Source organism: Melospiza melodia, chromosome 2, assembly GCF_035770615.1.
Source record: "Melospiza melodia melodia isolate bMelMel2 chromosome 2, bMelMel2.pri, whole genome shotgun sequence".
Taxonomy (NCBI): domain Eukaryota; kingdom Metazoa; phylum Chordata; class Aves; order Passeriformes; family Passerellidae; genus Melospiza; species Melospiza melodia.
Window position 1 is genome coordinate 24,278,592 of NC_086195.1, and position 26,025 is coordinate 24,304,616.

Here is a 26,025-nt window from a genome sequence, read left to right on the forward strand (position 1 = left end):
TGTCTAGGTCCCAAGAGAGTGGGCTTCAGTCATAGTAATTTTCCATCCTGGCCACGATTTGAGTTGGTTGAAGGTTCAACAGCAAAAATACTGTTCCACTTGGGTTGTTACTTAAGCAAGAAAAATAAGTTTCCAAGTCTGTTCATTAAAAAACAGATGCTCAATAAACATCTGTTAGTTCCTTGGTACAGATTATATCCAATAAGCTCAAGAGGGGCTTAGTCTGGGTGGTCTTTGTGAAGGCCAAGCCTAACAAGCATTTCTCATGTCTTGGTGGGGCCTGGGCAGTGGTGGGGACATGTGCCACCACAGTCCAGTCCATGGCTAAACTTACTTGGGCCTCTACAGGATGAAACAAGGCTGTGGCCACAGGGACAAGCGCAGGAGCCCCCAGGTGAGAGCAGGCCCCACTAGTAGGTCAGGACAGGTTGGGGGGCTGCTGAGGACCCCTGTCTAACTGGCACTGCAGGGCACAGTGGGATGTCTGCATGTGACACCCTGCTAGAGTCCCCCACGTGCCCCCCTGACTCACTGTGGGCTTCCAGTACTCCGTGTGGCCCCACACAACCCCCTGTCATGTGTCCACCTCTCACTGGGGGCTTGAGACCCACACTCTCACACACCCCCGTGGTCCCATCTGTGTCACTCTACCTTCACGGGTGGCCCCTGCCTGTGTTCTCCTTGGCCCCAGGCAGCCCTATAACCCCCCCAACACTAGGGCTTCCCTGGCTTGGACTGCTGCACGTGTCCCCCCGGTAGCCCACGGTCCCGGGGACCGGCCTAGCGCTGTCCCCTCCGGTGCAAGGCGAGAGCCGAACGCCGCGATTCGCGGCCTGCCCGCCCGCGTGACGCCCCCGGCCCGGCGGTGCCCAATGGGCAGCAGCGGGGGCGGGCGCTGCCGTTCGAATAAGAGCGGCCCCGGCCCGGGCCCTGGCGGCTCCGGCGTGGGAGAGGATCGTCAGTACTGCTGGAGCCCCGGCGACACCGAAGCCGAAGACGATCCCCAGCCACGGTCACGGTACGGGGAAAGCTGAGGTGACCTGCGGTGGGGGGCCCGGTGGTTCCCTCGGCGGGCGCTCAGGGCCGCTGAGCGAGGCTGGGCTCGACCTGTGCTGAGGTGGGCAAGGAGCGGAACCCTCGGGCGGGCGGGGCACGCGTGTGGCACAGCCTCCGTCTCGGGCCAAGCTCAGCGGCGTCCCCGTCCCTGAGGGACGGGGCAGTCGCGGCCGGAGCGCTGTGGCTCGGGCTTGTGGTTCTTCGTTTCTCGGGGCTTGGCACAGTCGGAACCTTCGCCAGCGGCACTCGGCGGCCGCGCTCCTTGCGAGTTCCTCTGCTGCCCCCAGCGCCAGTTTGAAAGAACCTTTTCCTTGTGCCCTTCCTGTGCCGTGCTTGGGACGGCCCCATCCTGCGGCCCTGAGCCTCCTGAGGCAGCCCGGGCGCTGCGGAGATGACTTCCGAGAGTCTCCGGAACAGCAGCGAGGGGTGAGCGTCCCTTCCTCGCCTGACTCCTCCCTGGTCTAGCTAGTGACTCGTAGGGTCCGGTTTCCGTTCAATCTGTGGCCGCGGGGTGTGTGCGTATCGGGGGTAGATATTCAGGGGTCAGCTGGATGTGACTCCAGTCAGGTTAGAGGGAGACGTAGCATCGGGGGCCATTCTCTGCCGAGCTCCGGCTTCCCCGAGCTGCGCTGGGGCCGGGAGCGGGTCTGTGCCGGCCTCACCGGCTCAGCTCTCCGTCCCTCGGCCTGGGCTGGGTGACGGCAGTGAGGGCGTCCAGGCTCGGACGATTCCCCTCCCCGCGGCGAGGCGCCGGAGGTTTCTGTGCCGTGCGCCTTTAACGAGCGCGGCCCCGCCGCGGTGACGTGGGGTGGCGCAGGGCCAGGAAGGGGAACCGCCGCCTGCCAGCCCCGCCGAAGAGAAGCTCAACAACTTTCTTTTGTGCGTGGCCGCTGGCTCCCCGGCCCTTCCCGGCTTGCCAGCGCTCATGGCGGATTAACCCCAGCGAGCCGACGACGGCCGCGCGGCCCCGGTAAGGCCCCAACAAAGACTTTCTGCCTCTTCCTTGTTTTGTTTTCCACGGGGCTGGGGGGGGAGCGAGGCGGGGGCGGCGAAGCTCAGCTCGCCCAGCTCCGCCGCCTCGCCGCAGCGTACGGCTCCCGGCCCGGCCCCTCCCCAGCCCCGGAGGGGTGCGGGTCCCCGGGGCCGCGGGTGCCGCGCCGGGCTCGCCAACATCCGGGCGCTCGGGCCGGCGGCTGCTCTCCCCCTCCGCCCCGCGCCTGCTGCGGGCCCGTCCGTGCCGGGGGCTGCCGTGGCTCGCTCACCCCGCCTGGGTGCTTCCCGCAGCCGGACCCTCGCCCGGGACAGCCCGGGGCCCGCGGGCTTTGCGTCCCCCGGAGCGTTGGCACGGCGGGTGCTCCGGAGCGCGGGCTTGCGTAACGCCGTGTTGTGACCGGAGCGGCGCAGGCAAGGAGGGGAAGGACAATGCCGCCGCGGCCGCCGCCACCTCCGGAGCTCGTTCCCCGATCCCCGCCGCCCCCCTGCAGCTGCTCTCGGCGGGGATGCAGCTGGAAGGCGCTCACGGCCGCTGGCGGGCTCCCGACCGCTTCCCGCCTGCCATCACGAATGGCACGTCCTCACGGAGGGTCATGGCGCTGTCTCAGGCGCTCAGGGTGGCCCGTGTCACCAGTGACGGGCCAGGCTGGGAGCGCGGCAGGAGCGGGTAGCCCTGCCTGCCCGTGCAGATCTCACACCAGGCACCAGTGTGTTCGCAGACTGGTTCTGGTAAAACCCAGCTCGACGCTGGTGGGACACGGTTTTCACTCAGGATCTGTCCATCCAGCGCTGCACGAATGCTTTGCCCGGTGCCTTTGGGTGGATTTTTAGAGAGAGGTCTTAGCTCTGCCACCGGGGGGAGGGACAGTAGTTGCTGAGTGACCCAGCCGTGGGACAGGGAGCTGGGTTTTTGCCAAATTGGAGGGAAGACCTGTCCTGCTGAGGATCCCATGTGTCCCAGCTGGACTGATGGCAGCGGGAGCTCGTGTTTGCTGGGCAGCTGCAGATCCCAGCCAGGCTCCTGGCCCGTCAAGGTGTGGGCGTCCAGGTGCAATAATACAGGCTGAGGAGCCCCGTCCTCATCTGGGTGACTTTTTGGCTCCCAGCAGTCCCCTCCCCTGGAAGACTGCCAGGGTGGCACCGGGGGCAGCCAGCGTGGAGGCAAAGGTCGCTGTGAAGGGGACCTGGCAGTGATCCCAGATCCCGTCAGGGCAGCTCATCCCCGCTCCCACCCAATGCAGCTGTGAGCTCCCTGTGCCCCCAGCAGGTGGTTCTTTCACTAGCAGCAGTGGAAGGGGAGCTGGCAGCTCTTCAATGGCTTGGCCACTGCCTTGCTGGGCTAGAAATGTTAGTGACATTTGCAGGCGAGGGAGGGAGGAAGGCACAGCAGGAGAATGAGGAGCCGGAGCAGCAGTTTTCCACTGACCCCTTGTCAGAATCCTAATCTGTGGGAGTGGACCAGGCTGCTGCTCATCGTTGCTCCCCACTCTGAGCCTGTGGGGAAGCAGGAGGATGCTGGCTGCTCCTGCACAGCTGGCCAGATGCAGGGACACATCCTTCCTTGGTGGGCACAAATGCCTGGTGCTGGGTGCAAGTAATTTAGTAACATAGTTACTATAGTTTACCTTTTTTATCCCCAATCCCCCTTTGTTGATGTTTTTAGGTCTGGGCAGGAACCTGATAGGCTGGCCACAATGTCACTTCATGGTGAAAGAGTTGCTGCTCTCCTGGCTTGGGTAAGTCCCCCCTCCTGTGCTGGAGCTCGCTGCATGGGTGGGACATACTGCTGCCAGCTTCGAGCTCGATGCTGGGGCTTGTCACAGGAGGGATTGTGGCTGGGGCAGGCCCTAGGGTAGTCCAGTTCCTACTGTTCCTGGGCAGGTGGGTGTTTGCAGGAGAAGCCTTGCTCACCCTTCCTGTTGAGCAACCAGAAATGCTGGAATGGCTTGGTCTGGTCATGGAGACTGCCTGGGAGATGGAGCTGAGCCTGAAGCAGGCAGCAGCTGTACTGTAAAGGTGTTGTTGGATCTGTCTCACAAAGCACTCCTGTGTCCAAGTGAAAACTCCTAGAATGGTTTGGGTTAGAAGGGGCTTTTAAGCTCATTCAGCTGGAATGCCCTGCCATGGGCAGGGAGACCTCCCACTAGACCAGCTTGCTCCAAACCACATCCGGCCTAGCCTTGAACACTTCCAGGGATAGGGCAGCCATGGCTTCTCTGGACAACCCTCACAGGAAAGAATTTCTTCCCAATATCCCATCTAACCCTGCTCTCTTATCAGTGAGAAGCCATTTCCTCTTGTCCTGTCACTCCAGGCCTTTGGACAAAGTCCCTTTCCTGCTCTTTTGAACCCCCTTTAGGCACTGGCAGGGGCTCTAAGGTCTCCCTGGAGCCTTCTTTTCTTCAGGCTGAACACCCCCAGGTCTCTCAGCCTCTCCAGGGAAGAGGGCTCCAGCAGTGTGATGAATGGGACCTGTGCAGACTCCCAGATGTGGAGCGGTGGGGATTGTGTTCATCTGTTCCCTGGGAAGGGGTGATTTAAAGGGGTGGATTTACTTTCACCCCCAGACCAATCTTGCTGTCCCCTGCCAGGACTGGAGGTGGTGAGTGGCACAGCACAGTGTTGTCTTGGTTTCTGACTGTCCCACACCATTTCTAGGTGAACAGCACCAAGGTTTGTCCTGATCCCGTCAATGATCTGTCCCAGCTCCAGGACTGCAGTGTCTTCATCAGAATTATTCACAAAATGTGAGTATGGGGAGCTGTGCACATTTCAGACCACACATCTGGGTCTGTGCTGTCCCTGGAGCCATGGCCTCAGCCCCCAGGAGCTAAGGGCTCCTGTCTTGGGCAGGGTGGGAGTGGGGGTGTGGGGTATTTATTCCTCCTCTGGCCTATGAGATATTGAGATCTCCATCTCCTCTGTGGCACTGCACAGCTGTGGTCTGCCTGCAGAGCTGCTGGGTCCCACAGAGCTGCCCAGGGAATGTTTTGGTCAGAGTTCCTGACCTTTGAGACCTGTTATCACATCTGCACTCAACATCTGGGTTCACTCCTGGCGTTGTAGAAAAGACCTGAGTGCTGCTGCCAGTGGCACAAAGGTTCCTGCAGCTGCACAGGTGATTATCCATTTCTGTTGGTGCTCTCTGGTGAGGGAACACCCAGCAAGTTTTCCTGAGTGGCAGCCTTGGGATCCCGAGGAAGCCTTGTATCTGGAAAGCAGTGTGTAAAGCATGACAATTTCTGCCTCATGAGGTGCTTCTGTTGCCTTGCCCTGCTGCTGAGTATGGTGTGGTCAGGATGGAGCCTGTGTGCTCTGCCCTGGCACCTGAGGTGGCTGGGCAGGGGTGGGAGGAATGCCTCCTTCAGGAATTGTGTTTGTTCCCTGGGAGCAAGGGGCAACTATAATCTACAGGCCATAATGGGCATCAGAGGTGGGACAAAGCCTGGTGGTTGAGGAGCTGACAAAAACAAATGGAGAGGGTGTGAAGCTGCCGTGCATTGCTTTCAAACCCTTCCGGTGGGAGGCTCACTGGGAGCCTGTCTCCTATAATTACCTCCTGCACAGGGTAAGGAGAGCCTGCCTGGAGCAGGGATCTGCCTGCAGTGGGTGGGGAGGAAGGAGCTGCCTGCACCACAGATATATTTAGTCAGACCTGGTTAATCTCCTGGCTCTGTGCTCCAGCTGGGATTAGCAGGGATCCTGGTGGCGTGTGCTCTCTAAAGAGGCCTGGCCATTGCTTGATAAAGTGGGGTGGCAGCAGGGCAGCTGCCACAGCAGCTGGCTGATCTGAGAGCTCCTGGTGGCACAAGAGGAAGTCTGTGAGGATGAGCAAATCCTCGTGGCAGCCCCTGTCCCAGGCCAGGTTCTTGTTTTTGGCATGTTGGGAGTAAGAGACAGTACTGAAGCAGTGCTGGTCAAGCCTGATTGGTGTGGGTTTTGGGCATGCCATTTCTGAGCTGCAGTTTGGTTTAATAACCTCTGTGGGTCTCCTCCAACTCAGGATATTCCATGAACTGGTGGCTGCTCAGGAAGAGTGTAGTTGCAAATAAGTGCAAGAGGAAGCTTCAGCTTCCCAAAATCCAGCAAGAAAAGCCCAAGGCTGCATGCACGGACTGGCCCCTGTGGTGCTTCCTGGCCAGTGGGGCCACCACAAGCCCCCTGTGCTGTGCTGGATGCTGGGGCTGGCAGGCAGAATAGGAAGCAGTGCCAGGGGGTGTTGGCTGCCTGGCTCCAGCAGGGGGATTCTGGGGGATTCCCCTCCTGTGGTTGGTCCTGGCTCTGCTGGCCCTGGTGTGGGGGCAGAAGGCAGAGCAGCGCCCCAGAGCCAGCCCTGGCTCAGCAAACCCTGCTGCACAAACCTCAGCGTTGGTCTAATCCCTCCAGAAGGAGTTAATGCAAGTCTTGCACTCTTCCAGCCACGGGAGCAAGGAGGGGGAGTCTGTGCTGGAGCAGCCACTGCCAGAGAGGATCTCCTTCATCCATGGTTTCCTGCAGAGTAAGACCCTCCGCTGGTGCTGGGGAAAGTGACTGCCCCTCCTCGGTGCCCCTGACCTCTGAGAGAGTCTGGGCTGCTGTCTGCAGCTTCCTCTCCACAAAGTGACCCCCTCACCCCACATCAGCATCTTTGTGAGGTGCCAGCAGCTTTCCTGCAGCAGCCTGTGGAAGGGGAAACTTCCAGACGGAAATCCTTATCAGATCCCAGGTTCAGAGCAAAAGAGGTTCTGGATGTGAAGGGCAGGGTGCCAGTGGCTGCTCTGGTGATGCTGCCTGGAGTAGTTTTCCTAGTTGGGTACCTGCTCTTCAAATCCCAGTTGAAAACCTTTACCCAAGCAGAAATCCTGGGAGGGGAAATGGGAAATATCTCACACTCTTGTTCAGTGTGTTATCACATCTGGGTTCACTCCTGGTTCACTCTTGTTCAGTCTTTCCTTGAGGGAAGACTCGATATCCCACCTCATATCCCATCCAGAGATGGAGCTCTCTGTTTGTGCTGATGTTGGGGGAGATGCCAAGGTGGGGAAGCTGGGATTTAGGGTGGGATTCCAGGGAGTGGAATGAAAGTTGGTTAGAGCTAATGGCCAAGGCTGACCACGGGGATCTCAGCTCTGGAGCCCATCCTGCCCCATGTCCCTTCTCCCTGAGGATGCATTCCAGTGCCCTCCTGGCCATGAGTGCCACCTCAGGGGAGGCAGTGTGCCCAGTGGCTCCTGTGTGACTGGGAATTCTGCTTCGTGTTGCAGAGCACTGCCGGCACAAAGTGGCTGCAGAAAACCTTGTCTCTGCACAGAAACTCCTGGATGGAGAGGAGCTGGCCCTGGCCAAGGTAACTGTGTGGTGTGTTTTAGTCCCAGATGGCACCAATGTGCTTGGGACTGGCCTGGGGTTACTCATGCTTTTCCTGCCTTGCTCAGGTGGCTGTGCTGCTCCTGTATCACACCTCCATGAGTTCCAAGGACTCTGGGGACTGGAATGAACTTGACTACAAGACCCAGGTAATCCCTTTGGGGTTCCTCCTCTGGATCTGGGGTGCAGAGGGAAGCAGCAGTTCCTTTGGGGGAAGGTACTCTGGGACTTGCACTCCTGGGTCTCACTGAAAGGCGGTGTGGAGTGGGCACTGTGGTGCTCACTGGTGGTTTTGGGCTATCAAAAGCTTGTGGCAGGCAAGTGTGGGCAGCAGCACAGGCAGGCAGGGAGCTGCCCCACGCCTGCTGTGGTGCTGCCTGTGACCTGCAGCAGAGCCACTAACTCTGCAGCTCCTCCAACACAGGTTGAACTGGCATCAATTGTCAAATTTGTGCTGGATAACGAGGAGTGCCTGAATGAGAATTTGGAGCCATTTCTGCAGAGGAAAGGTAAGTGCTGCCCTGGATTTTCCTCTTGTTTATCCTGCTGTAGCTGCCCAGCTGTAAAGGCAGCTGCATAACCCAGATGTGCTCAGCTACAAAACAGTCCCCTGTAAACTCCCAATAGTAGGGCTACCTCAGACCTGCTGGCTCTTCCTACTCAGCAGTACCTCAGCCTTTCCCTGGGGGAGAGGAGCAGGTGGGATGCTGACAGCCTTGTGGAAGCAGAGTTGCTGGGGAAGGCCTGTGGAGCAGGAGGGATGAGGATGTAGGGCAGGTTTTTGGCTTCCTCAGTTGGCTATTCCATCCCTACTGGAATTTGTGGTTCCTGTCCCCCTGAGATTTTAGCTGCTCAGCCTCTTAGATATTAAAGATGGCAGCCTTCTTCTCCCTTTTTATTTCCTGCAGAGGCACCCTTGTCCAGTGTGTCCAGCAGCAGTTCTGAGGAACATTCCCCACTGTTCTCTCTCCCTTACAAGAAAGAGGTGCATTTCCTGGAGCTGCAGAAGATCGCCTCCTTCCCCAGCACCAAGTATGTGCCCTGCCTCCTGGCTGCCAGGGGAAATGGAGGGAGGGAGGGAGGGGTGGGTGGGGCAGCTTTTGGGACCCACAGGTGTAGCCAGGCTGCACACTGACTCCCCAGAATGCCCTGTTCTGTCTTGGTGCTCTCCTGCTGCACGTTGCTCTGGCATGATGTGGGGATGCATGATGGAGGTGAGCTTGGGCTCCAGCTCCTTTTAGAATCATGGAATCGTTCAGGCTGGAAAAGCCCTCTGAGACCATCGAGTCCAACTATGCCCTCAGCTCTGCCAAGGCCACCACTAAACCATGTCTCCAGTGGAGGCATTTTTCCATATTTGCCCCTGGAGACCTCCAATAAAAGACCAGCTTTTATATTACCTCCTTTATGGAAATGGTTTTGTATGTGTGTTGTTTTGTTCCTAGATTTTGAAGGCAGCAGTTCCTTGGGGGATGCAGGCAGGAGAGCCTGCCCCAGAGATGGGGGTGCAGAGTGGGTCTGGCTGCATGGGGCCTGGGCTGGCTCAGGATAATCCAGCCTTGTGTGTGTCTCTCTCTGCAGCCTCCCCAGCACTCCGTCTTCGCCCATGGGGGACATCATGCAGACCCCCCAGTTCCAGCTGCGGAGGCTCAAGGTGCAGCTGGCCTTTGAGAGAAAGAAACAGGAAGAGCTGGAGGTGGAGGTGGTGGAGAATCACAAGCTCATCATGGAGAAGGGTCAGTACCAGCACATCCTGGGGTGCAGGGAGGGCTCTTGGGCAGAGATCTCCCCTTGTTTCTCTGACTTTTCTTTTGTGACCCTACCACAACTCTGCTCATGCATGGTCCATCCTGCCATGCCACAAGTGAGACTCCAGGTTCCTTCTTCCATCTTGTATTGCCTTATATATCGTGGGCAACAAAAGCCATGACTGAAGCAACACCTATGCTGAGCAGCAGCACTGGTAACCTGGCTCTTTGATCTCCTGCTGGAGAGGGTTTCTGTGCAGAAATGCTGTTGTGGGGGCTTCAGGTGACATGAAAAGTTGGTAATGGGCCCTTTCTTGCCCCCTTTCCCAGATGCTCAGATCACCAAGATGCAGCAGCAGATTGATCGCTTGGTAAAGCTCAATGAGAAACAAGCTGAAGACCTGCTGGAGCCCAAAGAAATGGAGGAGCTGAGGGAGAAGAATGAGAGGTAATCCTCCAGGAGCATCCACTCCTTCCTCCTAGGTGGGATCTTGTCACTCCCATATCCCCAGACTCTATGTTGTCTGTCTCTTCCCTAGCAGTGCATGAAACAGGGGAGAAAGCAAACCTTCTGGTTCCTCTGCTGCTGGGGACAAGACAGCAGGCACAGAATCAAAAAAGAGCCTGGGTTGGAAGGGAACTTAAAGCTCATTTAGCTGAAATACCCTGCCATGGGCAGGGCCATCTTCCACTAAACCAGGTTGCTCCAAGCCCCCTCCTACCTGGCCTTGAATCTCTTCCAGGGATGGGGTAGCCACAGCTTCTCTAGACAGCCTGTGCCAGGGCTTCATCACCCTCTCAAGGAAGAGTTTCTGCCCAATATCCAATCTAACCCCGTCCTCTGTCAGTGGGAGACCATTCCCTCTTGTCCTGTCACTCCAGACTGGTGTCCAAAGTCCCTCTCTGTCTGTCTTGGAGCCCCTTTAGGTGCTGGAAGGTGCTCTGTGGTGTCCTCAGAGCCTTCTCACCATCAGGCTGAACACCCCCAGGTCTCTCCAAGTCTGTCTCCAGAGCAGAGGGGCTCCAGCAGCCCTTGGAGCATCTCCTGCGGACTTGTCCCAGTAGCTCCACATCCTTGTGATACTGAGGACCTCAGAGCCAGAGGCAGCTCTGCAGATGGGGTCCCACCAGAGAGGAGCAGAGTCCCCTCCTCCCTTGTTGCCCACGCTGTGGGATCAGCCCCTGACACAGCTGTGCCACCATCACGCTGCCTGTGCCCTCGGGGCAGTTATGGCCTGCAGCCCGTTTTTATTGCAGTGGGCATGGATCCAGTCCCAAACCATGCAGCCTGTTCTAACAGCCCACTCTTAACCCAAATCCTGCATGGGAGCAGTTAATCCTGTTATGTGAAAAGGGTGTGCTGCCCTTGTGGGTCTCACCTGCCCTGGAATAGGGGAAGCTTTCAGGGTGATCGTGGAACTCCTGACTCCAGCCCATTTCCCAGGCCTTTACTTTGATCCCATGTCACACACTTGAAATCACCTGTCACACTGCATCCTGGTCTTTGCTCTGTCCCTGTGCCATTGTTTACTCGGGAAGGCTGCCCAACCTCCACTGGAAGTGCCATGTCTTTTTTTGTCCTTTCCTCACTTATTTCCCTTTGCAGGGGGGTGGCTGGAGTCCCACAGCTGCCTCTGCTCTCAGTTTGGAGCAGCTGGGCATCTGCAAAGCACAAAGACTGGTTATCTGTACTCTGCTTTGCCACCTGTTGGGACCCAGTTTTAGAGCTGGGTTGATGGTAGAGTCTCAGCAGGGCATGGAGATCCCTTGGAACCTTTCGTTTCTGTGGCAATATCCAGCAGCAGCGATCCCTGGTGATATCCTTGCCTGCTGCCAGCATGCACCGCCTCCTTAAGCACCTCCTTTCCCACAGCCTGGTGGGGCGCCTGCACGAGGCCTTCAGGCAGTGCCAGGACCTGAAGACTGAAAAAGCCCAGATGGACCGGAAAATCAACCAGCTCTCCGAGGAGAATGGGGATCTTTCCTTCAAGGTGCAGTGTCCTCTGCGTGTCCCCACAGCCCAGCTGGTTGTGATGGAGCCCGGGGGGAGGGTTTGATGGCAGTGCTGGATGCTGGGATGCTTCTGGTTCTGCTAATGCAATCTTTGACCCAGTGACCAAGCCTGCCTTGGGTTCTGGATCCTGATCCAAATAGGAACTCTGGTGGGGGAATGGTGACTGGGTGGAGCTGCCTGCATGTGGTGAACACCCAGAAGCCAGGATGCCCATGTGTGCTGCAGCTCTTGAGAAGTGGGAGTGGGGGAGTTTGGGAGCAGCAAAGGCACACTCTGCCTCTCTTCTGGACTGGGTGGATTTTCATTGGCAGCTGCGGGAGATCGCCAGCAATATGGTCCAGCTGCAACGAGCCCTGAATGAGCTCTCAGAGGAGCACAACAGTGCCATGGCACAGTCGCAGGAAAAGCAGCGGCAGCTGGAGAAGGAGCTGCATGCCGCTGTGCAGGATAAGGTCAGGGGGCTTGGGGAGTGGTGGGTGGCCCCCTGTAGCTTCCCCATTGTCCCTCCCAGCTGGGGGACACGCCAACTGCAAGCAGGGTGCAGCAGCCAGGAGCCCTCCTGCCCATTTTTGCCAGCACACGGGGAGAAGCTGTGTAACTGTCAGCTCCTGTGGGAAGCCTCTCCCTGAAACTAAGGAAGGGTTCCCCAGGGTGAGACAGGCTGCTGTCCTTGGTTGGTTGGCTCTTTGGTCTTTCCCCCATGCTCAGTCCCATCTCTGTCACCAGAAATGCTCCGAAGAGAAAATCGAGATTCTACAGGGAAAAATTTCGATGCTGGAGGAGCAGTTGGCCAAGCTGGAGGAATGCAGCGCCCAGGAGAAGGGAGAAGTCATGGGAGACATTTTGAAGGTACATTGGGGCTCCTGCAGCTTCAAGGGCTTGAATGGTAGACGACTCCAGTTGGAGAGAGCAGCAGGTGCCAGGAGAGGCATGGCAAAGCCATGTAGGGCAGAGCCTACTGCTCTGTGCTGCTGGATAGGGGATGTGGGGCTGAGCACTCTGGAAGAGCTCCTTTTGGGCTGAATTTGCAAATCCTGCTGCCAGGGAGCTAGTGCCTTCCCCAGCCTGCCACAATATGAACTGGTTGTGAAGGGAGCATCTCCTGCATGGTGAAAAGAAGGTGTTTGGTCCAAGGGAGCAGAGTGGCACAAGGCTGAGGGAAAAGCAAGAGGTGCCCTTGGGGTGTGATGAGAGGGAAGGCAGGCACTGGGCAGCTCCCAGTGGGATGCAGCACGTGGGGCTCTGGTGAGCATGTTGGCTACAACTTGAGTAACACCTAGGGCGTGCATGTTTTGTCCCTGTAGTAGTCTGACCTTGGCTGGGCACCAGGCACCCACCAAGCTCTGCTATCACTCCCCTTCCTAGCAGGATAGGGGAGAGAAAAATAAGATGGAAAATAACTAGTAGGCTGAGATAAGGCAATTTACTAAAGCAAAAAGAGTGAAAGCTTGTGTGTGTTTAAGCAAAGAGAAAAGCAAATCTCTAGTTCCCATCAGCGAGTGATGTTTAGACACTTCCTGAGAAGCAGGGTTTCAGCTCATGTAGTGTCTGCTCCAGAAGGCAAACACTAAAATAATGAGTGCCCTCCATTCCTCCCACGTCCCTTATCTTTTATATCTGAGCTGACATCATATGGTGTGGAATATCCCTTTGGTTAATTTGTTAATTAACCTCATTGTGTTAATTTGGCCTCATTGTGTCCACTCCCAGACCCTTGCTGGGGGTGGGGGTTAAGAGTTCCCTTGGAACTTTCCCTTGGAAGCTTTCACAGTGCTGTGCTTTGCGTGGGTAGCTGGAAAGGTGTTGATATCACAGCAGTGTTTTGGGTACTGCTGAGCAGCACTATCTGAGTCAGACCCAACAGAGTCTCCCTGCTCTTCTGTTTGCCAGCTGGAGGAGCTGAAGCAGGAAGTGTCCAGCCTCACGGCCAAAGGACTGCAGCTGGAGGAGGCGAAGCAGCAGCTGGAGAAGGAGAAGCAGCAGCTGGACAGCCTTGTCACCAGCCTCCAGAGCTCCCTCTCTGAGAGCCAGCGGGCTCAGGAGAGGCTGAAGCGGGACCTGCAGGCACGGGCTGCCGAGGAGCAGGCTGAGCGGCTGGCTGCCCTGAGCGCCCAGCATGAGCAGGCCCTGCGGGAAAGGGACTCTGCCCTGCAGCAGCTCCAGCAGGCCAACACATCCCTCAGCAGCCAGCTGCAGGCCAGGGATGAGGAGAAGGCTATGCTGAGCCGCAAGGTGGGCGAACTGGAAGCCCAGATCCTGGAGCTGGGTGCCCAACGGCAGCAGGGAGTGGCAGCAGAGGCACTGAAAGCCCAGCTGCAGGAGCTGGAGGGCAGGCTGAAGGAGAGCCAGCAGAGGCTGGCTGAGAGGGACAAGCTGGCCCGGGAGAACAGCCGCCTGCAGGAGCAGCTGCTCTTCCTGGAGGAATCCCTGCGGAACACTGAGGGAATATTGGAGGATGAGAAGAGACGGGCAGCTGAGTGCCTGGAAGGCAACCTGGCCAGGATCGCTGAGCTGGAGGCAGAGAGACAGCAGCTGGTTCAGGGCCGGGAGCCAGCCCTGCCGGAGCAGGGTAAGGAGCTGGCCACACACCGGGTGTCACAGGAGAGCCCGGAGCAGCCCGTGGGAGCCTCTCCTGCCGCCCGAGGGGAGGACGAAGAGTGCAGGCGGCTGAAGGAGGAAATGCAGGCGCTGAGCCGGGAGCACAGCCGGACCTGTCAGCAGCTGCAGGCTGAGCAGGAGAAGGTGGCTGTGCTGGAGGCCCAGGCAGAGCGGCTGGCTGGCCTCCAGGCTGACTTGTCCAGCGCTCAGTCATGGGCAAAGGAGAAGGAGAAAGAGGAGCAGAAGCTGAGGGCCGAGATGTCATCCCTTCAGGAGAAGATGGCTGTGGTAGAGCAAGCAGCAGCCCAGCGTGTGGCCAAGCTGGAGGCGGATGCCCAGAGAGCTGCTGAGGCACTGGAGGGAGTCTCCCAGCAGCTGTCCCAGGAGAAGCTCAAGTCCAAGGAGCTGGAAGGCACCATGGATCAGCTGCGGATTGCAGAGAAGGAGCTGGTGTCCCTCCGCTCTGCCGTGCAAGAGAAGGAGAGCTGGAAGGAACAAGTGTCCCAGTGTGTCCAGGAGATGGAGAGGAAGAACACCCTGATCAGCAGCCTGGAGCAGGAGGTCTCCATCCTCCATCACCAGGTGAAAGAGAAGGAAGGGGAGAGCAAGGAGCTGAAACGCCTGATCCTGGCTGAGTCGGAGAAGAGCAAGAAGCTGGAGGAGAGGCTGCGGGTGCTGCAGACTGAGATGGCCACCGCAGCCTCCCGTGCAGCCGAGAGGTGCTCCCTGATGAAGGTGGAGGTGCAGCGGTGCCAGGACGAGATGGAGAAGCAGCGGATGACCATTGAGGCCCTGAAGAGGGACCGCCACAGCCAGAGCGAGCGGGAGGATGAGCTGAGGCAGGAGGCAAAGGTCTGCCAGGACAAGTGCCTGCAGAAGGAGCAGCTCCTGGCTGCTCTGCAGCAGGAGCTCGACAGTGCTCGGGCCAGACATGCCTCCCTAGAAAGCCAGCAGCGCCAGGACCTGGAGCAGAGAGCAAAAGCTGTGTCCACGCTGCAAGGTGAGCTAGCGCAGGCCAAGCTGGAGGCGGCCAAGGTGCCATCGCTGCGGGAGCAGCTGGCAGAAAAGGAGCGGGCCCTGCAGGAGTATGAGAGCAGCAAGGGGGCAGCCATGGAAGAGAGGAAGAAGCTCCTGGAAGAGACGCAGAGACTGACAAGTCAGGTAGGAATTCCACTCCTAGCAGGAGGAATGTGGATGGGAGAACCCTCCTGGAAAAGGGATGTGGTTCAGCCTTCTGCGTACCCCTGAATCCATGTCCTGCTCAGCACAGGGACTAGGGGTGTGGGACACATTTCTAGGTGTGAAAGGGACTGTCACATTCAGGTGCTGGAGTGTTTTCAGAGAAGGGCAGCAATGCTGGGGAATGATCTGGAGCAGCAGCTAAGGGAGTTGAGAGGGGGGCTAAGCCTGGAGAAAAGGAGGCTAGGAGGGGATTGTCTCTGCCCTGAAAGGGTGAAACAGCTCCCTGAAAAGAGGATGCAGCCAGATGGGGGTCTCCCAGGTAACTTGTTCTGCCAGTTAACAAGTGACATGACAATAGTTTCAAGTTGTGCCTGGGGAGGCTTAGGTTGGCTATTAGGAAAAAATTCCTTCCCTGAAAGGGTTGTCCAGTCCTGGCACAGTCTGCCCATGGCAGTGGTAGATTCCCTGTCTCCGGAGGGATTTAACAGACATGTGGACGTGGATTAGTGGTGGTCTTGGCAGTGCACTCAGTCTCAGAGGGCTTTTCCAACCTAAATTACTCCATGATTGTATGAAAAACCACCTGTGTCTCAGTGGTGTATTCACCTCTGCTTTTTGTGCTTGTGGGTGGAGCAGTTGGAGATAATCCAGAAGGACCAAACTAAGCAGGTAACACACACCAAGAGCTGGCTGCTCAGTGACAGTGCACAGCCCTCCTTGTTTGTCACTTCCTGCTGGAGCCACCCTCTCCTCTGTACTGTACTGTGAACTGTGGACTGTACAGTACTGTGAACTGTTCACAGCATGGACCCAGCCATGGGGCACTTGGCTCCAAGTCTCTGGGCACCTTCACCTCCAGGGAGCAGCAACTGGGCTCCCATCCTGCCACCTGCTCCCTCACATTAATGCCTGCAACTTGGCCTGGCTTCTCACATGCCCCATGGCAGGACATGCAGCAAGTGGCTACCAGGAGCATGCAAGGCTCCTCAGCATAGGACTGTCTCAGTGCTGGGATGGCTTCTCCCTCCAGCTTTAATCAAGGCCCAGCTCTTGGCACAATAGATAGGAACAGCTGTGCTCAGGCAGCATGGCCCAGATGTGGCTAGAGCAGCATTGATCTCAGATGTGGTAGGAGTTAGCACTTGGGAAACAATGCTGGAAAAGCCACATTTCCCTGTCCAGTCCCGGCCAGAACTGCCCAGGACTCTGCAGAGACCTTGTGACTATGAGCAGGGGGCTGAGGGCTCCTCAAGCATCCTCTGGAGCAGGGAGAGCATGGCCAGGCCAGAACTTGCAGCAGCCAGCTACCTGTGTCAAGAGTGCTGGACGACCTGTGGGACTCCAGGTTGCAAGTGCTTGGGCACTGGGAACTTAACATGGGCTTTGCTTCCAGCCCGTGACTGCTCCTTATGCTTGGGTAGTTGCAGCCAGCCTTGCTGTAAGGATTAACATGGGGTGGGTGACTGTCACCTTGCCATGTCCTGGGATCTTCCTTGGCAGTGGGTGGTGCTGAGCAGTTGCCCTGTGGCAGGAAATTTCTTCATTGTGCCCTAGAGCTGGCTAGAGAGGAGGGGCTGTTCTCCTCCACAGGAAGATGGTAGTTTTGTGACTGGAGCTGGTCTCACCAAGCCAAGTTCTTTCTTCCAGGTGGACGAGCTGAATAAAAAGCTGACTCAGCATGAGAAGGCCACCTGGACCCAGCAGCAGAGAGTTAAGGTAAAGAGGGACCAAAAGCCTGGGGGCTGAGCCCTGGAGCTGTTAGTGCTGCCAGGGGGCTCACCTGGGTTGCCTCTAAGCCAGTCTCTTCCCTGTCCACAGGCACTGGAAGGGGAGCTGCAGACAGCAGTCAGAAGCCATCAGGAGAAGGTGGCAGAGCTGCAGGGGCAGCTCATCCAGAAGGAGCAGGCAGCTGAGCACTACAAAGGGCAGGTATGTTGGGGGCTAGTATGGCCTTGCTGTTCCTGACACTGCTGGGAAGCTTGACAAGATTCCTCTGCTTTATATCCTAGATGGAGAAGGCAAAAAGAGATTATGATGCCAAGAAGCAGCAGAACCAGGAGCTATCAGAGAAGCTGAAGGCCATGGAGAACCTGCAGAAAGAGAACACAGAGCTTCAGAGCAAATCAGAGAGGCTGGCCAAGGAGCTACAGCAGAGCATCCTGCAGGCCAAGGAGTCTGAGATGAGCTGCAAGAATCTAACCAGCCAGATTTGCAGCCTGGAAGCTCAGGTGGGTATGGCATAGTTGAGCTTCACCCTCCTTGTCCTCACTTTCATCACCACCTCACTTGGAGGATAGATCCATCCATTCCTCCCTGTTTCCCATTCAGGTGCAGGAACTCAGCAAGTTCCAGGGGAAGACTGCCACAGTAAAGGGACATGAGGCTTCCTTTGAGAGTGTGGCTGACCAGAGCACTGATAGCCTTGATGAGGCACAGCAGCTCAGCTCCTCCAGGTACCAGATCAGTCTTTTTCCAGCACCCCAAAAATCCACCATTCCCGATGGCCTGGTCAGCCTGCTGGTGCTCCCCTCATCCCCTGTCTCTGCAGGAAGGCTACCAGCTCTCAGCTGGAAGTCTCAGTGGTGCCGTCAGACAGCGAAGAGTCACTGCTGTCTCAGCGGCTGCCCCGGACCAAGTCATCCCTGGAGAGTCTCTACTTTACTCCCATCCTCTCTGAGACACGGTCACAGCTCCAGAGCAGCGCCAACTTCCCGGCAGACTTCTCGCCGGACTCGGGCTGCAAGACCCGCTCTGCCCGGCGCCGCACCACCATCAACATCACCATGACAGATGTGAGCAGGGGGCCCCTGCTGGGGAATGCAGGGATCAGGAGCAGCACTGCAGAGGGACTCAGCAGGCTGGGAACTGAAAAGCTGAACATGACCTGTTAATGTGCACTGGCAGCCTAAAGTCCAGCCGTGTCCTCAGCTGATCCCCCCCAGCACAGTGGGTAGCAGTGCAATGTGGGGATTTTGCCCTTCTGCTCCACTCTGCGTATGAAACCCCACCTGCAGAGCTGCTTCCAGCTCTGGGGCCTCGAGATCAGAATGACATGGAGTTGCTGGAGCAAGGACAGAGGAGGTCACAGAAGCTCTCCAAGGGCTGAAGTCCCTCTACTCTGGAGATAGGTTGAGAAAGGTGGGGGGTGTTCAGCCTGGAGAAGGCTCCAGGAAGACCTTATAGCCCCTGCCAGTGTCTAAAGAGGCGCCAAGAGACCTGGAGAGGGACTTTGGACATAGGCCTGGAGCGACAGGACAAGGGAGAGTGGCTTCCCATTGACAGAGGGCAGGGTTAGATGGGATATTGGGAAGAAATTCTTCCCTGTGAAGTTGCCTAGAGAAGCTGTGACTGCCCCATACCTGGAAGTGTTCAAGGCCAGACTGGATGCAGCTTAGAGCAGTCTGGTCTAGTGGAAGGTGTCCCAGCCAAGGGAAGGAGGAGGTGGAAGGAGATGAGCTTTAAGGTCTGTTCAACCTAAACCTATCTATGGATTTTTCTCTCCCAGAAACAGGGAGAGTCTGAGGAACTGGTCTGCATCAAGAACATCCCATTGGCTCAGTCCACAAAAACATCTTCCCCTGCTAAGGGCCGTCTGCGCTCAGGTGCCTCCACCCGCTCCCTCACCAGCTTCCCCTCCCAGGAAACCCTTGCAAAGCTGGAAGCCTCCTCCCCAGAGAAGAGCCCTGACCATTCAGTACTGCTGGGCCTCCCTGGGTACCGACCAGTCACGCGTAGCTCCCTGCGCTTGCAGCGGACCAGCATCTCCAGCCTTGGTGTGTATGGGCGGGGAAGGCACTGGGACTGCTGGCTGTGGGGTTCTGCCCTGCCTTGGCGGAGTCAGGTCTTACCTGGAAGCCCCCTGACCCTTCCTTGCTTTGGATTTAGGCCAGAGCACCATGAAGCTGGGCATGTGCCAGGATGAGCCGGAGCAGCTGGATGACTGGAACCGCATTGCAGAGCTGCAGCGGCGAAACCAGGCCCGCCCTCCCCACCTGAAAACCAGCTACCCCCTAGAGAGCATGGTAAGGGCCGGGAGGGGGAGGTCAGGCAGCCCTTTGTCCAGAACTGGGGTTTGGGAGGGGGTCTGGGAACGGACAGTGCTCCTCAGTCCCCACATCCTCTCCCCAGCCCTCCACCTCCTTGGGAACCATCACGGATGAGGATGTGAAGATGGGGGACCCAGAAGAGACGCTGCAGCGTGGCAGAAGGCAGTCCTCCCAGCCCGTGGCCACCAGCAGCCAGGCCGGCAGCATCACCACCCGGCAGCGGAGGAAGCGCCTCTCGGAGGAGACCCACCAGGGCCCTGACACCCCCCCGGTGAGCTCAGCCCAGTCCCCCAGCACAGCACCCTACTGGGAACAAGGAGCTCATCACAGCTCCCACTGGGAACAAGATGGGTTCCAGCGTTTGAGGGAGCTACTGTGGCCCGTATTTGCCACATGTTCCCACTGATCCTGGATTCCTGTGCCCAGTATTCCCAGCATCCAGTGGTGTGTCTGGTACTTGTGATGCTCCTGGTGCTGGGAAGGAGGCCATTCCAGAGGCGAAGGGCTGAGCCTTCTGCCTTCCCTGGGCACAGCAACCCTCAATCACATTCCCTCCCTGTGTCCCCTCAGTTCCCTCATTGCTGCCAGCCCCCCAGATGGCAGTACTAGCTGGTCCCCTGTTTTCCAGTCCAAGAAGCCAACCAGCTGCTTCCCACGGCCCCAGAGCTCCCAGGACCGCAGTGCACAGAGTGGCTCCCAGGCCAGTCAAGACAGCGAGCAGCGAGCCCCAGCCACACCAGTAAGCTTCAGAGGGAAAAAGAAGGATCAGGAGGGACCCCTGTGTCCTGCCCCACGCTGAGCTAATGGTCCTGCCCCTCTTTTGCAGGCTCAGAGGCGCCAGTCGATGGCGTTCAGCATCCTCAACACCCCCAGGGAGCTGGGGAGGCGCCTGCTGCGCCGGGCAATCGCCCAGAGGAGCACTCCCACATCCTCCAGCGGCACCCGCCGCTCGTCCCGCATCGCCACCGCCAAGTCCCCAAAGGGCAAGGTAGGCACTGCCTGAGCCCCTGGGCACGCTGCTGAGCTCAGCCTCAGTGCCCCCAGCTCCTGCCTTGGCTTCATACAGGCCATGGGGACAAGGGACACAGTCCTGCTGGCCCTGGGGTGCTATGGCAGCAGCAGGTCCCAGCATGGGGCTGTCATGTTCATGGTCCCTAACCTCCCATCTTTGCTCTGTCCTTTCCAGGCCAGTCGCCAGTCGCGCACGGACAAGCGATCCTGAGGTTTCCCCAGTCCCTGCGTGCTGGCTCTGCCCTGGCCTCCCACCTGCACCCCCTCACCTCTTCCTGCTCCCCCAGGGCCCAGGAGCACTGAGGATGAACAGGTGGGGTGGGGCCACCCACACGACTGCCTTGCATATCTCAGTGAAAACTGTGGGGTGCCCTGGGCACAGCAAGGCCCCTTTGCCCTTCCTGTAGCCATTGTCATCCTAAACCCTTCCGGGACCCAAGGCAGGGGGATGCACAGAGGTTGAGGGCTGGAAACACACAGGGGTGCAGGGGCTGGCACCAGGCTGCAGCTGGAGGGGTTGAGCTCTCCCCAGGGATATTCTGCAGCCTCAGGTACAGGGACAGAGGTGAAACTTAGCATCCCTCAGGCCACCACCTTTGCTCCCTGTGTGTGGGACCCTCCCAACCTGCCCGGTCCTCCTGCTCCTCCCAGGGAAGTTGAGGCAGCATTTTTAAATGTTTTTACTTGTAAATAAAGTGTATTTTTCACCTGCTCTGGGGTCCTGGCTTCCTCCTCCTACAGTCCACATGCACTGGAACCCTTATCAGGGCTTGAGGGGAGGAAAAGCATGAGCTTCTCCTTGCCCTATCACTGAACTACACAGGGTGTCCCAAGGCAGGATGCTCACCCGGAGACCCTGCAGTACCACCAAGCAGTCATTGTGCAGATTTCTCTTTCTTATTTTTCTCCTTGAACTTACTCTTCTGCATAGCAACCCCTGTAATTACAGTGCTTCAAACCCCACCAAACCTGGCCATGGGGCTGGAAGCACCTTGTCCATCCTCACACCAGCCTTGCCACAGATGTTCAAGGGGCTGCAGTGTCTCTGCCCCTTGGGGTACTGCAGGTTCTGCCCTCAGGGGTGGTGACACAGGGTTTGTGCCCAGCTCTGTCCTACTGCAGGCACTGGGCTGAGGACAGGGCCCCTGGTGTCTCCCTGCAGTTGCTGGCATGCTGCTCCATCCCTGCCACGCCAAAGGGCAGCTGGCAAATGGGCCAGGGCACAAGCAAGGCCAGGCCACAGTAGGTTCTTCTCCACACTGGGAGGCGTGTGGGGAGCAGATTCAGCAGGAAGTGGCCTGTGGAAAGGGAAGGTGATATGGTTGTAACAGGCCCCCTAGTGTTGGGATAATGTGGGGTTTGGACTGACACCCTCCCTGATGGTTCTCATGGCAGCCTGGGAATACACTGTGATGCCCCTCCAGTGCCAGGGCACCAGCAGGAGGGATGTGTCCCAGCTACAGAACTGCCACCACTATGCCCATTTACTGCCCACAGAGGACACCCCTGCCAAGCAGCCACCTGAGCAGATGGGGCAGACACCATCTCCCCATCACTGCTGGCCTGTCCTCTGTCATTTCTCCTGACTTGTCTCTCTTGGGAACCACAGGCTTGGGCTGTTCCTTTCCCCCTGGGCATCCCTGAGGTGGCAGCTGGAGCCCTGCACAGGGGTAACATGCTGGAGGTACCCTATGCCACATCCTGCCAGCCCAAAAGAGTGAAGGGCTGTGCCCAGAACTGTCTGGGAAAGGCTGAGAGCAGTAAATAGCCAGGTGAGGGCAGGAGAAGACAGTGACCCAGGGGATTACCTGCCAACAGGACTGTGAGCACAGTGCCTGTCCAGCTGCCTGCAGGTACTCAAGGGAGCAGCAGGCACATCCAGTGCAGAGCCTGGGGAAAAGCAGGAATGACAAAGGCAGAGGGCAGTTTGGGTTGGAGGAGATTTTAAAGCTCATCTTGTTCTAAGACCCCCCCACCAAGGGCAGGGACACCTTCCACTAGACCAGGTAGCTCCAAGCCCCATCCAACCCGGCCTTGGAACACTTCCAGGGATGGGACAGCCACAGCTGCTCTGAACAACCTGTGCAGGTGTCTTACCACCCTCACAGGGAAGAATTTCTTTGTAATATCCCATATAACCCTATCTTCTGTCAATTTGAAGCCACTACCCCTTGTCTTGTCCTCCCAGGCTATTGTCCCTCTCCAGTTCTTTTGGAGCCCCTTTAGGCAGTGGAATGGGCTCCAAGTTCTCAGAACCTTCTCATCTCCAGGCTGAACAGCCCTGGATGTCCCAGCCTGTCTCCACAGTAGAGGGGCTCCAGCCCCCCCCAAGAGGATCTCCACAGCTTCCTCTGGATTCATTCCAGTTGCTCCACACTCTTCTGATGTTGGAGGTCCCAGAGCTGGAGCAGCTCTTCAGGTGGGCTCTCACCTGAGCAGAGGGGCAGAATTCCCCCTTGCCCTGCTGCCCACAGTGGCTGGGAGCCAGCCCAGGACACAGCTGTGCAGATTCACTCACCTGGCACTACAGGACCTCCCACATCCTTGGCCAGCAGCTCCAGGTGACGCCCCAGGGTGCTCGTGCCAGCTCTGGGCCTCAGGGCCTGGTTCTGGTTCTGTGTTGTCAACAGCTCCATCCAGGCAGAGTGGCTGAGGTGGGCTGGGCTCCAGGCAGCCCCATCCAGCTTCCACAGGCGGCTCCTCAGTTGCTTCTCCTCCCTGGATCTCCTGGGGATAGGGAGGGGCAGCCCTGCAGGAGAATGTCGCTATGGGACACAAAAGAACACAAGCACACACCGCTGTTCTCAACGTGGAGAAAAAAGGGAAGTTTATTTTCTGACTCCAAGATTTATAGTTTTCCAAGAGTGACAGTGGATGGGAGGGTGACAGTGCCACCTCTCCAATGACACTGGACAGACCAACAGTCCATCAACTTTCTCCTCCTCCATAAAGGAATGCAAAACAATGGGTTATTTACAGAAAGTGTATGAGAAAGTTCGCTACAAGAATTTCAACATCAGAAAGCTTAGATAATCTTAAAAAAACAGGGTGACAGGAGGACAAGGCTGGTGGGAGCTGGGGCTCTGGGCTCCAAGGAAGCACCTCAAGGGGCTCCAGGCCACACTGTGCCGGGACAGGATGGAGTGGACCATGTCAGGCCATATAAATGCATGATTCAGGAAAGAAAGTCCTGTGAAAGGCAGGGCTGGAGCACCAGGGTCTGTCAGAGCTCAGCATCCTCCTGTGGGACAAGGAGAGGCCCCAGGCAATTGAGAGAGGTTCCTTGTGCCCACCACTCTGGGCACAGCCCCTAGCTCAGCCCAGCAAGCACCTCCAGGGGTTTCCATGGGGCACAAGTGGTGGAGAGGGACATAGAGAGGGACAGATGGAAGTGTGAGAGACACCTACTGTGTCCAGGGGTGGCGGTGGGCGGTCAGGCTCCTGCCCCTGGGGTTTGTGCAGGCGGATGAAGCAGAGCTCAAAGCAGCTGCATGGACTGAAGGGCTGGCTGTAGGTGAGCTGCAGTTCTGGAGACAAGCACATGACAGAACACACTGAGTTCCTGCAACAAGAGCCAAAGTTTATTGGTGGGCACCGCCTTTTATAGGGGCTTCAGAACTCCTGCACTTGAACATTTGATTGGCTCGGGTCTCAACACCACCCAGCTCACTGGCCAGCTGATGTCTGCTTTCAAGATTGAATGGGACTGGCTGGGCTCCCCTGCTGGAGTTCAAATCCTACTTATCACTGTCTTACCCAGGGACTTGTTTACCTCTACTCTTTAATCTACCAGGCTGGTCAAGTTGGGGTCTGTTATGGCCAATTTTAACTGTGCAGCTCCAGACCAGCTGCAGCTGTCACAGCACGTGGTCCCTGTCTGCCCCATGGTCGGCTCTGAGCTCTGCTGTGGGGAAGAGCACTGGCCACTGGCCCAACAGCACTCCTGCCTCTGCTTGTTGCTCTGTTGCTGTGCCACCCAGGACATGTGGGGGATTATGGGCACAAGAGAGGGCAGGGAAGCAGAGCTGGTACAGCTTTCTTGAGCCCATAAACAATACTAACCCCTGGTCTACCTGTCCTCTTCCCTACCTGTCCTTCCACCCTCCTATCAGCCTCATCCTACTGGCAGCCCCATTCCATCACCATCCCCCCTAATCAGCTCCATCCCACGATCAGGCCCACAGCTCTTCTCCATGCCCTTTTCCTGTGGATCAATCCTTACCTTCCTAAAACATCTGAACCTTGCAGCGATTCTGGTCCAGCTTTGAGTCAGCTGGTGTCATCAGTAGGCACCAAGATGTGACAGGGCTGGTCACAGGGCCATGAGGAGCATCCCACCTCAGCCTGCAGAAAGGCACAGCTGTAGTTCCCTGGGGAGCAGCGAGAAGGACAGGGGCAAGGGGGCTCAGAGCTGCTGACCCCACTGTGGGACGTGGCCCTGGCTCCTGCACGGGAGTGGGGAACAGGGAAGTGTCAACGTCAACACAGCCAATGGGACTGGCTCTCTGCAGTCACAGCCCCACACTCAGCTGCCTGCTGTGAGCCTTGGGGCAGCCAAGCCAGGGCTGGATGCTGTCCTCACTCAGCAGGTTCTCTGCCTTGGGGTACTTGGGGTCCTGCACACACACCAGGGACACAGCATCACGTACCAACCCCTCCCTAAACACCCTCCCTCCAGCTCTAGCTTGTTCTGGACATGGGGAGAAGCATGGAATTCTCTGGTAACCTACAGGAACAACATCCCATTTTGAGAGAGCAAGAATGTTGTGAATCCTTGCCCTTCAGCTTAACAAGGTGAGGTAGTACTGCACCCTGTCATGGCCTGACCCACCTCTTCCAAGACCCCAGCAGCTCAGAGGGATCAGCCCCACACCCAGCCCCCCAGAGGGAGCCCCCAGGCACCTGGGAGGAGAAGGACACCACACAGCTGATTTTAACCGGAGCCTTTCTGGAGCCTTTGGAGACAGCACTGCCAAAGTGTAACTTCCCTTCGCATGCCTCCGGTGCCTGGTGGGGAGAGAGGAGAGTCTGATGAGCTTGGACATCTCCTGGCTTTGGTACCATCCAGCAGCTCACCAGTCCCACCCCACCGCCTCGGTGCCCCCCAGAGCTGCCCCAGCACCCCTCAGGTTCCCGTCCCAGCAGTAACCCCCAAATCTGAGTCACAATCCCCCAGCTCAGCCCACAACGCCCCATTCTGCCAGCCGGGTACCACCCACACGCCCCAGCCCTGTTCTCCAGGGCCCTCAAGTGCTCACCCGCAGCTCCACGGCCCGTGTTCCCAGACGCACGAACACCGCCTCAGCGCCATTCCGCTATCGCTGCAGCTCCCCAGTCGTTCTCCGCTTTCCCAGCCCTGTTAAAGCCCTGGCTGTGCCCCACAGCCTCTCCACGCCGTTACCCAACCCAGCCGGGGGACCCCAGAGGTCCCGACTCACCGCCCAGCCCCATCGGCGCCGATCTCGGCCGCCCAAGTGACGCGAGTCCCGATCCCCGCCGCTCCCGCCTCCCTTCAGCGCCTCTCCCGAGCGCGCTCCGATTCGGCCGCGGCCGGGCCCGCCGCGGGGCCTGACGGGACACGCAGCCCGCGGGGTCCGGGAGAACGGGATGGGGTTGTGCGCTGAGGGGCTCGGAGGGTCCCTGGAATGGGACAGCGGCGACTTTGGGTCACTTTGATCTTGTGGAGCTTTGGGGAAATGGGTGTGAGGAGTGTTAGGGCGGGGGAGATCCTGGTGTGGGAGGACAGGGGCAGGGTGGCACTGGCAGCTTCGGAGGGCCCATGGGGCAGGGACAGTGCGGGCTCTGGGGGCAGGAGGGCAGCCATGGGGGCACAGCTGTTGTTCCCATGCTGGCTTTTAATGTTCCTGGGGATGAAAAATTACAGAACTGGAAAAAAATCTGTCTGGAAAGATGGAATTGTAAGCAGGGTGGGTGCTCTGTCACAGGTTCGTGCCACTTTCCGGCACTACTGCCCCGGGCTTTGCAGTGGCTTTTCACCTTCCCCTGTGCTTCGTGCGTGGGAGGGTTTTTC

The 26,025-nt window shown here is 57.9% G+C and overlaps 2 protein-coding genes across 15 annotated transcripts; one reads left to right on the forward strand and one right to left on the reverse strand.

The window, feature by feature from the left end:
* The first annotated feature begins 938 nt into the window (after positions 1–938).
* On the forward strand, positions 939–20,706 carry NUMA1 (nuclear mitotic apparatus protein 1). 3 transcript variants are annotated; one of them, XM_063148060.1, is made up of 25 exons: positions 939–1,018; positions 3,713–3,785; positions 4,708–4,796; positions 6,468–6,547; positions 7,293–7,375; positions 7,464–7,544; positions 7,820–7,904; positions 8,304–8,427; positions 8,977–9,131; positions 9,474–9,591; positions 11,017–11,134; positions 11,469–11,609; positions 11,884–12,006; positions 13,048–14,916; positions 16,585–16,653; positions 16,756–16,866; positions 16,947–17,165; positions 17,266–17,390; positions 17,486–17,729; positions 18,443–18,710; positions 18,823–18,959; positions 19,066–19,254; positions 19,612–19,722; positions 19,810–19,971; positions 20,170–20,706. In XM_063148060.1, exons 2-25 carry the CDS (start codon positions 3,744–3,746, stop codon positions 20,203–20,205), a joined length of 4,779 nt encoding a protein of 1,592 aa, XP_063004130.1. In that variant the 5' UTR covers positions 939–1,018; positions 3,713–3,743; the 3' UTR covers positions 20,206–20,706. The 3 variants fall into 3 exon arrangements, with proteins under 3 accessions (XP_063004130.1, XP_063004128.1, XP_063004129.1); XM_063148058.1 differs by lacking the exon at positions 939–1,018 and adding an exon at positions 1,354–1,482; XM_063148059.1 differs by lacking the exon at positions 939–1,018 and adding an exon at positions 1,879–2,026.
* Positions 20,700–25,499, reverse strand: LOC134414061 (uncharacterized). 12 transcript variants are annotated; one of them, XM_063148071.1, is made up of 7 exons: positions 25,433–25,499; positions 24,897–25,001; positions 24,217–24,338; positions 23,403–23,556; positions 22,513–22,759; positions 21,803–21,884; positions 20,700–21,292 (listed from the first exon to the last, which is right to left on the reverse strand). In XM_063148071.1, exons 4-7 carry the CDS (start codon positions 23,535–23,537, stop codon positions 21,070–21,072), a joined length of 687 nt encoding a protein of 228 aa, XP_063004141.1. In that variant the 5' UTR covers positions 23,538–23,556; positions 24,217–24,338; positions 24,897–25,001; positions 25,433–25,499; the 3' UTR covers positions 20,700–21,069. The 12 variants fall into 12 exon arrangements, 7 of the variants coding, with proteins under 7 accessions (XP_063004141.1, XP_063004144.1, XP_063004145.1 ...); XM_063148074.1 differs by having other exon boundaries at positions 24,217–24,364; XM_063148075.1 differs by having other exon boundaries at positions 24,217–24,439.
* Positions 25,500–26,025: the final 526 nt, after the last annotated feature.